At 38.2% G+C, this 13341-nt stretch overlaps 1 protein-coding gene across 1 annotated transcript in view; it reads left to right on the top strand.

The window, feature by feature from the left end:
• Window positions 1-1434: 1434 nt before the first annotated feature.
• The window catches only part of LOC139116808 (nmrA-like family domain-containing protein 1), an 18920-nt gene continuing 7013 nt past the window's right edge, over window positions 1435-13341 (top strand). Inside the window, exons 1-4 of the mRNA XM_070679485.1 lie at window positions 1435-1792; window positions 2442-2572; window positions 5276-5516; window positions 6768-6960. Coding sequence (XP_070535586.1) covers window positions 1648-1792; window positions 2442-2572; window positions 5276-5516; window positions 6768-6960 — 710 coding nt within the window. The 5' untranslated portion in view covers window positions 1435-1647. The remainder of the gene's footprint in view (window positions 1793-2441; window positions 2573-5275; window positions 5517-6767; window positions 6961-13341) is intronic.

The raw sequence follows: 13341 nt of genomic DNA on the forward strand, positions 1-13341 counted from the left end.
CTTGTGTCATCTGTCACGTGCGAGAGTGACCCTAGCCCTATGTTAAGAGGGTTGCGCAGAAGTCTTACTCGTGAGGACAGATAAACACTTGCCATATCATTCAATTTGCGTAAAACAAGACCAACGCTTGCGGTGATTTACGCTTTTGGTGATCATCTATCTAAGGTTAGTAAATTTGTTTAAGTATATCATAAGCGTTCAAATGATGTTCGTCGCAACTCAGAAACTCTCTCCCTCAATGCTTAGAGTTCATAACTACTCGTTAGGACAGAGAAAAGCAAAGAACGACACTCAGACAAACGTTTGGCCGAGATCCAGGGGCGATGGCACATCCCGGCGTCGTCACCACCTTTCCCCTGAGGCCACTCGCAGACTTGAATCCTCAGGGGAGAGCAGCATGTTACCAGGGGGTGCAAGTACTGCCATGGCGTGGGAGTCGAGGCGTCATACCGGCCTAAAAGGCGGCATTCGGGTCCCTCATAGGATCCAACTGCATATCGGGCACCCATTTACGGCTCGGTGCTACTGGGCACCCACTTGGGCCATGACAACACCCCAAAATTATGACCAAACTGCAAGCATGAGTGGCTGCGGTGCCGCCGTGCCGCATGGCCTCCCCCTCCCCCCTCTCGGGGCTGGTGAGGTGACTACTCGCCATCGGGCGAGTCTGGCAATGTTGGTGTCAAGCTCTGGTCTTCATAATTCCTAAATTACATTTCTCGGGTTTGTATTTGTGCTATTAAATGTTATGTATTCACAGCATCGATTCAAATACATGCCTGCACAAGTCATGTGTCAGCTTCAGGCGCTAGGGCTCTGAAACTCTCCATTGGCGAGCAAGAAGATGGGTCCACAATAGAGTTCCCTGTACTTGACATTAGTGTAGACGTTGAATCCTCCTACTGCCTCATAAGGCGCTTCTGTCAGGTTGCATGGTGACAGGCATATGGTACGGTCTTTTCAGATATGTGTAACAGTTTGGTTGTCAATGTGGAACAGCGTGCAGCGACCGCATTAGTGGTGCCCGCAAACTGAACATTGAACAACTATGATCCCCAAAAAGAACACGTGATGAGCCCCCTATTGAGCGTCGGTGGGTAGGGTTTTTCTCTTTCCATTCAGTTGAGACCGTCAATGAGCGGGCCAGGTTGTGGGTTGTGCATGTTGATGGCCTTACCGGAGCGGGGGGGGGGGCAATGAGTTAATTACCAAGGTCGAGTGGTGTTGATGGTTGTAGGATTGCGAGTGTTGCTAGGTTGATGGTCGTCGGGGTCGTGGTCACGATTTCGAATTTCGTTATCAAGATTCATATAGACAACTTAAAAAATCTGAATCCTGGCCGGCAATTTTTCGACCCTGCCAGGCGAAGGACTGATTTCTTCGGTTGTCATATCTCATGAATTAAACTGATTATGATCTGGGCGTATGAAATGATAAATATTGCGATTATAGTAAAAATAGGTCTACGAGTAGAGGGATAGGGGATATTTCAGCACGTCTAAGGGAATGAAGATTGAAACAAGCATTAATGAAAACAATTGTCGAAAAATGAACAATTTATATCTACTTGGTCTTTACCTTTAAAATTTTCCAATTAGCACACTACAACCCGAAAACAACACACATTTCAGGAAGCAGCTGAAAAAGATGGCTAAAGTCATTGCAGTGGTTGGAGCTACTGGTTCTCAAGGGGGTTCAGTGGCCAGGGCACTTCTAAAAGAGTCAAAGTACAAAGTGAGAGCAATTACCAGAAATCCAATGAGTGAAAAAGCAGCCGCTTTGAAGAAACTAGGTAAGTATAACTTGTTCATTGTAGACAATCGAATCTAAAGCTTCATTAGCTGTTACCTTTGATGGGATATAATGCAAAATATTAATAAACGTGGTAGACTGTCATTTAACGGTCTCTTTTAAACTTGGATCACGACTTGACGACGTGAATCTGAATTTGAAAATGAAATATCATTACTTTGTAACCATGATTTGAATTGATTGGCGATTTGAAAATCCATGTCTCTTTTTTGACTTTGTGAGTTTCGACATTTCCATTTCCATTGAAGTAACGACATATGTGCGCACCCGCCACCTACCGATGTACATACATACAATATCCATCCATTTATCCATGCGTACGAGGCGCCAAATGTAAACAAATTAATTAGCACAACCACTCTTATTTCAGAGACAGAACAGATGGAAAATATACATACATACACATACATTCGTCACACATACGTATGCATATGTATACATACACACAAACATAAGCACACGCACGTAGTGTATTCATTCATACATGTAGAATACATATATACACACATCGTACACACATATATACGCACAAAAATGCGTAAACACATACATACATACATACATACATACATACATACATACATACATACATACACATCTTAATAAATATATAATTCTTTCTATTCAAGGTGCAGAGGTCGTCAAGGCAGACTTAGACGACATGACAAGCATCGTTGCGGCATTGGATGGCTGCTATGGCCTTTTTTCGACAACTTTCCACAATGTCGTCCAATTTGATGTAAACATAGAGATCAGACAGGTACAGATTTTTCATAAACTTGCCCGTGTAAGTTGAAAAGTGAAGGAAAGCAACGTGTGAGTCGGAGGAAAAGGATTCTATCACGTAGTGCTAAATATTTCAAAACATCTATTTTGACATATTGACAAGCAAAATCCACTATCATAACTAAAATGAGGAAAGGGGCACATTTTACAATGTCATTGGCATAAGCCCCGTGTTCATTTGAAGAATATGTCTTGCCGTTTATGTCCGACTTTCTCATGCTAACAGCCAGTCTTTCTGTCGGATAGATTTTGCTCACCTAAGCAAGTATTCATTTATTATGACCGAGGTGAGACCAGGGTATAGGTCGTCCAAATTTGGAAATCTTCAAGGAAGGAGGGTAACAGCTTAGAGAGGCTGAGGCCACTTGATTTTCAAACATATGGTAAGTGTTTACCTATGGGACATGGCTTAGCCTATAACATACACTGGGGGCCCATGGTGGAAAATATGCATATACGTAACACATTTACTGTACGATAGATCTGTATCCAAGTAAATTCTATTATAGGATAAATAACACTATGTCTATTTGAGCTTTTAATAATCGCAATCATACCAATCCGTAATCCGATAACACTAGGCCAAAATTCGATATACAATAGTTGTAAAGAAAAACACAAAACATCACAGAACAGAACAAGCAGTAAATAACCGGTACACAAATTAAGTCAAATTCATGAAGGACAGATATATGATATAACAGCTTTCTAGTAACAGTTTTGGAAGTTCTTTCTTATGGAACAGGAGTTAACAAAGTACCCTGTACATGGGCCATCATTGCACAACATGTTCGACAGCTGACTGAATTTGTTTAACTCCTTGGTGGACATATACAAAAATAACTTATCTGAGGTTTCAATATAAACAATCTAATAATTAATTTTTGAGAACCAATAAGCTACGTGATGCAGGATTACTAATATATTCGCCCACACTGCATAGAACATATGATGTTGTTGATGTTCTGGTCAATACAAAGCATATGTAGATGTATATGTACGGCTATCAGCCAATAAAGTTTTAGCAATTCCATTTCATTTTAGGTTAAAATTGAGTGTAAATAATTTTACCCACGGACTGTAATTCCACACAAAATGGTGCTCGTTGCAACCTATGTGAAGCTGCAAATGTTGGAAATTCGTTTCGAGCTTTTGTTTCATGTTTCAGTATCAGTTTACTTTCAACAGCGTATTGAAATATCCAGTACTCAGCAAGCTGACTTTCACTGTACATCTATGTCCTGAGTTTTGAGTGTTGGCAGTCAAATCAAGTCTGTACGTCAATTTCAGTTTTCCAAAATAAAAATTCATGCACATGGCACACTGACACACTAAAAAGTTGCATTAACAATACAGGGTATAACAAAATGTTAAATCTCCAACAAATTGTAGTTGAAACATGAAATAAAACTACCGAAAAAACTGTCAAAAGTTAGAGTAACTGTAACTTTTACACAAACAGCAAAAATACTGCAATATCACAATAACACAAAATCCTAAAGCAAAGCCGATTAGATCATCAAATTTTATCATGTATGTATGTATGTATGTATGTATGTATGTATGTATGTATGTATGTATGTATGTATGTATGTATGTATGTATGTATGTATGTATGTATGTATGTAGGTAGGTAGGTATGTAGGTATGTATGTAGGTAGGTAGGTATCTAGGTAGGTATCTAGGTAGGTAGGTGGGTAGGGTGGACGGACGGATGGACGGATGGACGCGCACGTACGCATGCATGCATGCATGCTTGTATATTTGTGTGTATGTGTGCGTATGCGTGCGTGTAGGTAGGTAGGTAGGTTGGTAGGTAGGTAGGTAGGTAGATAGGTAGGTAATTACATGTATGTATGTATGTATGTATGTATGTATGTATGTATGTATGTATGTATGTATGTATGTATGTATGTATGTATGTATCTATGTATCTATGTATCTATGTATCTATGTATGTATATATTATGTATGTGTGTACAGATATGTATGTTCACATATACTATGCAAATGAGATGAAAAAGGCATAGCAGTCAAAATGCTGAAACTCTGAAAAATGGCCAGATCTTATTAATATTTTCTTCTTGTGTACCTTGCACAAATTCTATGCAAATTTAATCATTAAATGAGGATATGTATCATTTTCTATCTTTAAGAATATTTTTGTCATATTTGGGCAAAAAGTTTTCTTCAGAACTGTTTGACCAAAAGCATTTAAGCTTTATAAATATTTTACTTGTGGTGACCTGTGTCAGTTTCTTTAAATTTTAATGAAATCTCTAATGTATAATTTTAAGACTATTTTTGCGAGTTTTGGTCAAAAAACATATTCTTCTTAATTGCTTCATCTAACAGTTTTGAATTTTAATATACTGGTCCCTAAGGATGACTAAGTGTAGATGTGTGCAAATGGTACTGAAAGCTGCCATATAATATTATGAGGACTATTGTTTGATTGTTATACAAAAAGTCCTCAAACTACTCGTCTGAGAGCTTTAAAATTTGGCACTTAAGTCTCTTGGGATAACCAAGCTCAGATGTTTCCAAATTATGATGAAATCTGTAAGTTTTCATATTAAATAATATTTCTGCTAATTTTTGTCAAAAATTCACATTATACAAAAAACGTCTTAAAATGGTTTTATGCAACTTCAATTAAATTCGACATCATTTACAGGGTAAAACATTGGCTGATGCTGCTAAAGCCACCGGTATCAAGCACTTCATTTTTAGCGGTGCACGACAAGTAGACGATCCCAAGGCAAGGTCTTGTGCTATATATCATGGCAAATTGGAAGTAGAAGATTACATCAATGAGATTGGCATACCTATGACATGTGTGATGTTTGCAACATACATGGAAAACTACACGAATTATCGTTACCATACGAAGCTTGAAGATGGCACCCGTTTATTTAGTAAGTATCAATAAGTGAGTCATAGTACCTAACATTTTCGCACTAAATATCCTTACAGAAATTCCAAGGATCCCCAAGCTTGCTTTTTTCTTTAGGTTATGGGATAGCTATAGGCCTGTATTTCCGAGAACATTGGACATATCCACGTTTTTTTCATACCGGTAATTTACTTAGTACTTATACGATTAACTTGCTAAAATCATTAATTTGCAGGCAGGATATGATAGAGTCGATTCATGAAAAAGTAATTTGTCATCACAAATACACTTTATTTGAAATACCCCAGAAGGATGAAAACTGGCGAGAAATAATGCTGTAATTTTGGTGACCGGTTTTTGCGAGGAGAGCAAACCATTGTAATCGTTTTTTAAGGGCAAGGGCATGTAACAAACAAAGAGTTAAGTGAGATTTCGTAAGGAAATCGATCTCTGCATTTCACGCCTAATTTAAATCACTGGCGGATTTATGCAGGTTCCAGCTTTACTTTAATGAAGCAAGTATAAGTCTATCAATTTCAGGTTACTATGATAAGGTAGTACATTAACATATACTTTCATCAATATGTTCATTTGTATATTAGAGTATACATCATTAACACGAACGATTGCGCAAGATCTTGTACAGTATATACTAACTAGCGATTTTTGGGGATGTCGAGATATTTACCGACACTCGAAATTCCAAGTTCGACACCCGTGTGTTAATTGTATGGGAAAAATTGAAGTTATCGATTTAAACAAATGTTGGCTTGTGGAAATTTTACTTACTCCCAGTTAAGCGATGTATTCACTTCTTTTGACAAGGTTCGTGTGAGATGAGTCATAGCGAGTATGTGAGTGCGAGTGCTTCATGAACTCTTCAGCATGTGGTGGGATCGCAGTCACAATGGTTGTAACAACGTAGCTCGGTTATTGAACCACTCTGTGTAAGGGCGGGGATTATACAGAGCGGTTTTGACTGTGGTTTCTTCGCTCGGAGACTTGGTGCCTTACCTTGCGAGCTCGAATACAATCGAACAATTACTGAATTTACTCCATGAGCTTCAAACTGAACCCTCCTCGAATGTGGTGGCCAAAAAGTATTGTTAAAGTTTTAAATCCAACTGTCTGTCCCCTAGATGCATTCTACTGAAATTTTGAAACCACACTGTTTAAACTGTGAAATTATTTTGCATTCCTATTTTTACTGTTTTGAGTGTGTCAATAGTTTAGTTTCCATCGGTAAATCGCGTGTTTCTTGTGACATGTCTAGATATTCCATTGGGAGACAAAGCATGGGACATCATCAGCCTGGCGGACGCAGGGTCAGCCGTTTCCGCCGTATTTGACAAACCTTCTGAGTTCATGGTAAAAGGATTCGTCTGGTTGGCGACAGACACTCAATACCAGTTGGCGCAGAGATATTGTCCCGTCATCTCTCACCGATGGTTTTCAAAGCGAGTAATGTTAGTCTCTTACTTATTCAACATTTGTTTAAGGAGTTAAATATATTCATGAATTGTTCATATCTCCCGTAGAATATAATGTGGGTATAAATCCAAAATATATCTTAAGGCACAGACAAACATAGACAGACTTGTAACGGGTATTGTTTAAGGCGTGAAGCGGTTACATAACCCATCCATGTTCGCCTCGCCTCAGGTTGCTCTCGCCTCTCTTTTCCGAAGAGTGCCGACCATGCATCCTTCGGTAATTTTCGGATTTTCGCCAATTGATAAGCGAAAGTATGTTCGGCAAAGTTTGTGTTGTTGTTGTCGTGTGGTGCTGAGCGGAATTGACGTGCTGGCGAAAAGGGGAGTGTTTTGAGCTTCAGGAAAGTGAGTTTTACCGTTTTAAAAATTCCTCTCACATTTTTATGAATATATAATGAGTGTGTTTGAACCAAATTTGAAAGTCTTTTATCGATACTGTCTGGTTTTACTCAATGGTTTACGGTCAGTCATACCGTCTTTTACACGTGCGTCAAGGAAGGACATGTTTATGAAACTGCTGGCGTGTTATGTTTTGATTGGCGTGAAGCAGTGTTTCTGGCCTGAGAGCTCACAAAGTACTATGGTTGCTACGCGACTGGCAGTACGATGCCATCTCGTCGTATTTTTCGCATAATCTCGTGCAAGTATCAACCACAAACAAAGCCTCTAAAAAGTTTACACCTTTGAAGCTCATTTTAATATGAAAAGCCAATAGTCTACCGAGACGACCATGGAACAAAAGGCATGCCGCGATACAAGCCTGTCTATATTTGTCTGTGCTTAAGGTTTCAAGATTTGTTCAGTTGTTAAGTGATATTTCTGCATGTGCGTTCTTCGTTATTTTCATGAAATTATATTATCATGTTACAAAAAAGTAATACGAAATTGCACGCAAGCGTTGAACATATAAAGAACATAGTTACAAATGTCTCCTGGAATGTGTTAGTATCATGAAATTGTATACCAAGGAGTCATGGCAGCCATCACTTTGTTATAAAATGCTTAAATATCATAATGATGATTAATTATGGAACAGTGTCTACTTCTTATGTGTCGAAGGTATTGTTCAGGTAATTTTTCGGTATGCTGCATATATTTAAAGGTAACGGAATGGGCCTACAATCAAGTCCCTGTTTTGAGCTTTCATTCAAACTTAAGGATGTAGATTTGCAGAAAAAGCAATCATAATGGATTTGAAGTCACGAGCTTAGCACATATGTAATGTTTACCGTAATATGTCATATCATGTTTTAGATAACTCCCGAGGAGTTTTCAAAGCTAGAATACAGCGAAGCTAGCGAGATAGCCACAATGTTCGAATATCTCCAAACCGAAGCAAGCAAGTTCGGATTCGAAGATGGGACAAAGCTGACAAGACAACTAAATCCTGAGTCAAAAACCTTTGAACAGTGGGTCATCGCTAACAAAGACAATTTAAGAGATGCCTTTTAAGGATGTAACTTTTAATTCCTTCTAAAACCCTCTTAATGATGCAAGGGGTCTTTCACAGATTTGTTTGTTTTAAGAAACTAACAAATATTGGCTATTAAATTATATTGTAATAAAAATGAAAGAAGTCACCATGAATTCATAATTAAATTGATTGCCCACAATGTTATCAATGTTTGAAACATTATCTTGGCGCTAATTAGAGGAGAGAGACGAGCACAAAGTTCTTTCACAATATACATTGTTATGACTGAGAGTTGAGACTAAGATTGCAGTGAATGGGTTTTACAATATAGTTGTGAGTAGGTGTTAGAGCAGGCTTATGAAAACTTGTGACATGAGCGCTATTTTAAAATATTCTTTCAATATTTGAAATTTTCTGTAACATTTAGTAATTAGGAAATGATATCCTTGAGATTTAATTACTAACTTCTAGAAAAGAATAAGAGCAAATTGAAAGTCCAAATGCGGGTGGATCTTCCTTTTTGTGTAATTGCTACTTAAAATAAACAAGCTACAATGAACACAGAAACGGACTTATTACGCAAATTAAAATATTTCATGAGGACGTAATATATGACGTCAGATGACGCATCTCGGTTTAAGGCTTCAAAACATAATACACCACTGCGCATGGGCTACTCAATTGTTCTATATAACGAGGTTATCGTATATAATCTGTACTCCTTTATGAATACTGTTCTACGCTGATACACTAACTGATTACTTACACACTTTGAGACGTAGACGTCTGGTATCAACAATGCCTTGACTATCTACAGGCGTAAATATGCACACCATTGATACATTTGCATATTTTGCAGTCCGGGTCATTATCAAAATTAGCGATCTATTAAGATAATGAATTCCGACTTCTTGCCAATTATCGACAGATCATTTTTACGTCATTAATAAAGTACAGGTCAAACCAGGTCACAGGTTACGCGCCAAGTGTGATCGGCATGTTTTGGCCACTTATTAAACCTGTATCTTATGAATTTCGACAAAGTTCGACTGTTAACATACTCCACGTGTTCTGCAGGAGATCATGGCCAACAATGAATCCAATAAGTGAAAAAATATTCGAAATATTTACGATTCATTTCTACCCAAGTTTATCGATTCCTCTAAAGTACCGAGAATCCTTTTGGACATGTTCGTCAAAAGCTTATCTATTAGAAATATTGTTTTCAATGTGATTTGTGTAGGTAAGCGTATGGCATTTTGAAAGATATAAGAGCAATGTCAGAGCTTTAAAATGATACCTATGTTGTGGTTGTCCGATGAAGTCTGAAAATGGTACGCGATTTTGAAAATGTGTTGACAGCTTTGCCACACAACTATTCGATATAATGACAAAATACGGTTGAATTATTGATCGCTGCCATCTCCGATACAAATGGGGTTTTCTTAACAATCTTTGTAGATACACGATTTTATATGTCGCAGGACTTCGTCAGGCCAGAGTCCGGGGATCACATTAATATATGGGGTTTGGTTGTCTCAGCCAGACTAAAAGTGGTACGCGATTTTGAAAATGTGTGTTGACAGAGTGGCCACACAACTGTTTGACATTATGATAGAGTACGGCGCGATTAATTGTCATTTCACAAATGACATTCGTATTCCCATGAAATGTGCAACGTAGAATAATTTAACAAACCCTTCTTTCACAACTGACAATATTTTTGACGCGGATCTACGACAATACACGAAAAAGTTAAAAACGTCGGTAACCTTGTTGAAAATGAGAAAGAAAAACTGCACTTCTGGTAGAAAGTTTCTGAAAACTGTTTAACAAATCTTTTTTTATTTATTTATTTTATTTACACTTTATTTAAAGAGGGTTGTCTGATTTACAAACCGATTGTAATTTACATCAGAGCCCTCAGAAATATACATCATCAATAGAAAATAATCTGCCCTGTGTTAAATTCATATGACAAGAATGGGGACAGAAGGAGAAAAAAATTAATCTAAGGAAGAACCTTCATACTTAAATAAAGTAAACAAAAACCCAGGCAGTCGTTTCGTGAATAGTGACACATTTTTAACGTTTCTTATTTAAGGGGAATATCGTTCAAAAGTACAGTAGCACGCTAAATGAAAGTTCTTTGTCAAGTCCAAAAAGAAGATGCATATAAATTATTGTTACTTGAGCTGCGTGTGTTGAAATTGCTTATGTCTGCGACATGGCAAAACTGGTATAAACAACCAGATGCAAGACCATTGAGGATTTTAAATGTCATTAACAATAATCTATACGAAAATCAATGGGTAGCCAATTTAGACGTAAAAAGAGACGTCGGGAAGACACAGATAAATCAACACCTTTAATGACCCTAGCAGCTGTTTTTTGAAGCTTATAAATTCTTAGAAGAATGGTCTTTGGTGTGTTGATATCTGTTGATATTTTGTTTCAAGAGAAGGCTGTTTATTAATCAAGGATTCCAAAGTACGAATTTCCTTAATAAGCTTTTGTTCTTAACGTTTTCTTATATCCCACCAAGAGTGAATAGAAGAATAAACTATTATTCTCATTACGCCAACTTCCCAAGAATTCCTTAATTCAAATAGAATAATCTTCATCATTAAGAAGACTAGTATTGAGACACCAAACTGGATTTTTGTTGACACATGGATTCATAGTTATAACAAGAGAAACGAGAGAGTGATCAGATAAATCAGTAGAAGGCATAATATAAATTTTCAAAGTCAACCTCTTGTTAATGAAGAAAGTGTCAATGCGACATTTTTGCTCTCCTGTCTGCCACGTAAAATTTTGAGACTACTTATGAAAATAACGCCAGGCGTCAGAAAGCTTAAAACGATGGACAAGCTAAGAAAAATGTTGCGAAGACTTCAAATGTGATTCTATATGAGACGACCTGTCTCAGTCAGGAACAAGAGTACAAGTCTCGTCTCCCCTTATGAGAATATTTTCATTGTCAAGATCAAAATTAAGGAGAAACATTTACAAAGACTTTGAAAGGAAATACAACGATCATCTCCATTGGCAGGAGCATAAACATTGAGCAAATGATAGGAAACATCATCCATCTTAACATGCAAATGTAGTAAACGACCCTGGACAACACTTTTGACAAAAAAATATCGACATTTTTATTTCGCGGAAACAGCACTGCAACACCAGCAGAATTACTCGTACCGTGAGAGAAGTAAATAAGCGCACGCCAAACGATTTGCCACTGTGCCTGATTAGCCACTGTAGAATGAGTTTATTTAGAAAATAAAAATCAGCGCAATGACTTGACTTTAACGAAGACAAGATGTTGTATCGTTTTAAAGAATCATGACAACCATTCACATTCCAAGAAATAACGGAAATTAGCTAGAAGTCAAAAAAGAGAGAAAATGCAATTTTGACAAGACAATCGCTTGATATCCTCACGGAATCGTTTTCAACAGAGATTACTAAAAATATGTCGTTCAATCAGTAAATCGCTGCGCAGATTGGACTGATGTAAATGCAATGTAAACTGCTTATGTAGTTGTATTTTTTGAGACAATGTCTGTGCCGATATTTGTCGACTACTGTTTTAACATAAGTCTGGTTTTTCATTCGGATTTGGAATCGTTTAAATTGCCTCGACAGTGTCGCGTTCGGGATCATTGAGACGCCCATAATTTTTACCATTTGGCTACTGGGACTCCCTAGTTGTAATGCCCCCAGCAAACTAATTGAAACACGAAGTTTCTGCGTCATTATCCGGGCACTTACCCAGCATACTTTGCGAAACTTGTAGTCAATATGGCCGTGTTCAAATGGGTTCTTAACCCAAAAAGACAAAGTATTATGTGAACAACATTATCAACGCAGATATTATGAGTAAAGTGCTCTACACTATAATATATTCAATTTAAGAGTACAATCAGCGGAAGGTGGACATTTTCTTAAGGCATAATCACTTTAGTTCAACATCTCCCGTTCTGGATAAGAACTCCCTTGAGTCATGCAGCTCATTTATGGAAAAAGTTAGGGTCTGAAACCAAATCTGTGAAAGACTATTGGCAAAGTCACTTGCATCTCAGCCTGACCTACTTCTGTAACCAACCGTGGTGACTTCATGGAAGTATGCGAGGTGTGTGCAGCTCGTGTGTCGGAAACTATGCCCGCTTCTGAACTGGACCCTCAAATGTAAGCTCGCAAACGTGAACAGAGAGTTTTTGCTTTAGGAAAGGAATTCCACCCGGGCAGTACACAGCAGTACTCTACAAGAGGAACTCATCAGTTGTAGCGCCCCCGTGCTGCTGTACCAGCTTATCTCATCTGGCACGTAACACAGTGACCTAGTTCTGTGTTACGAGGGTTGCACCGTTTCCTTACTCGTCAGGACAGCTAATTGAAACACTTACTTGTCACATCATTTGTATGGTGATCTAGCTAAGGTCAGTACATTTGTTTAAGTATATCATAAACGTTCAAATGCTATTTGCCTCGACTCCGGAACTCCCTCCCTCAAAGCTCAGAGTTCATAAAGGTCTAGCCACAAGGTTAACTTATCGGGCATGTCGGGACTCCGGAACTCCCTCCCTCAAAGCTTAGAGTTCATAAAGGTCTAGCCACAAGGTTAACTTATCGGGCATGTCGCGACTCCGAAACTCTCTACCTCAATGCTTAGAGTTCATAAAGGTCTAGCCACAAGGTTAACTTATCGGGCATGTCGCGACTCCGAAACTCTCTCCCTCAATGCTTAGAGTTCATAAAGGTCTAGCCACAAGGTTAACTTATCGGGCCAATACAAAGACGCGTTCTCTTACTCTCCCGCGGAGCGCCAGTGATGACCTTGAGTATAAAAGTCCGGAACGTATCTCTCAAAGATAGAGGCCTTAGTCCTATTTGCGGTTGGCTATCGACTGACAAGTTATATTTTCAACCTGTTG

Source organism: Ptychodera flava, chromosome 18 (assembly GCF_041260155.1).
Source record: "Ptychodera flava strain L36383 chromosome 18, AS_Pfla_20210202, whole genome shotgun sequence".
Classification (NCBI taxonomy): domain Eukaryota; kingdom Metazoa; phylum Hemichordata; class Enteropneusta; family Ptychoderidae; genus Ptychodera; species Ptychodera flava.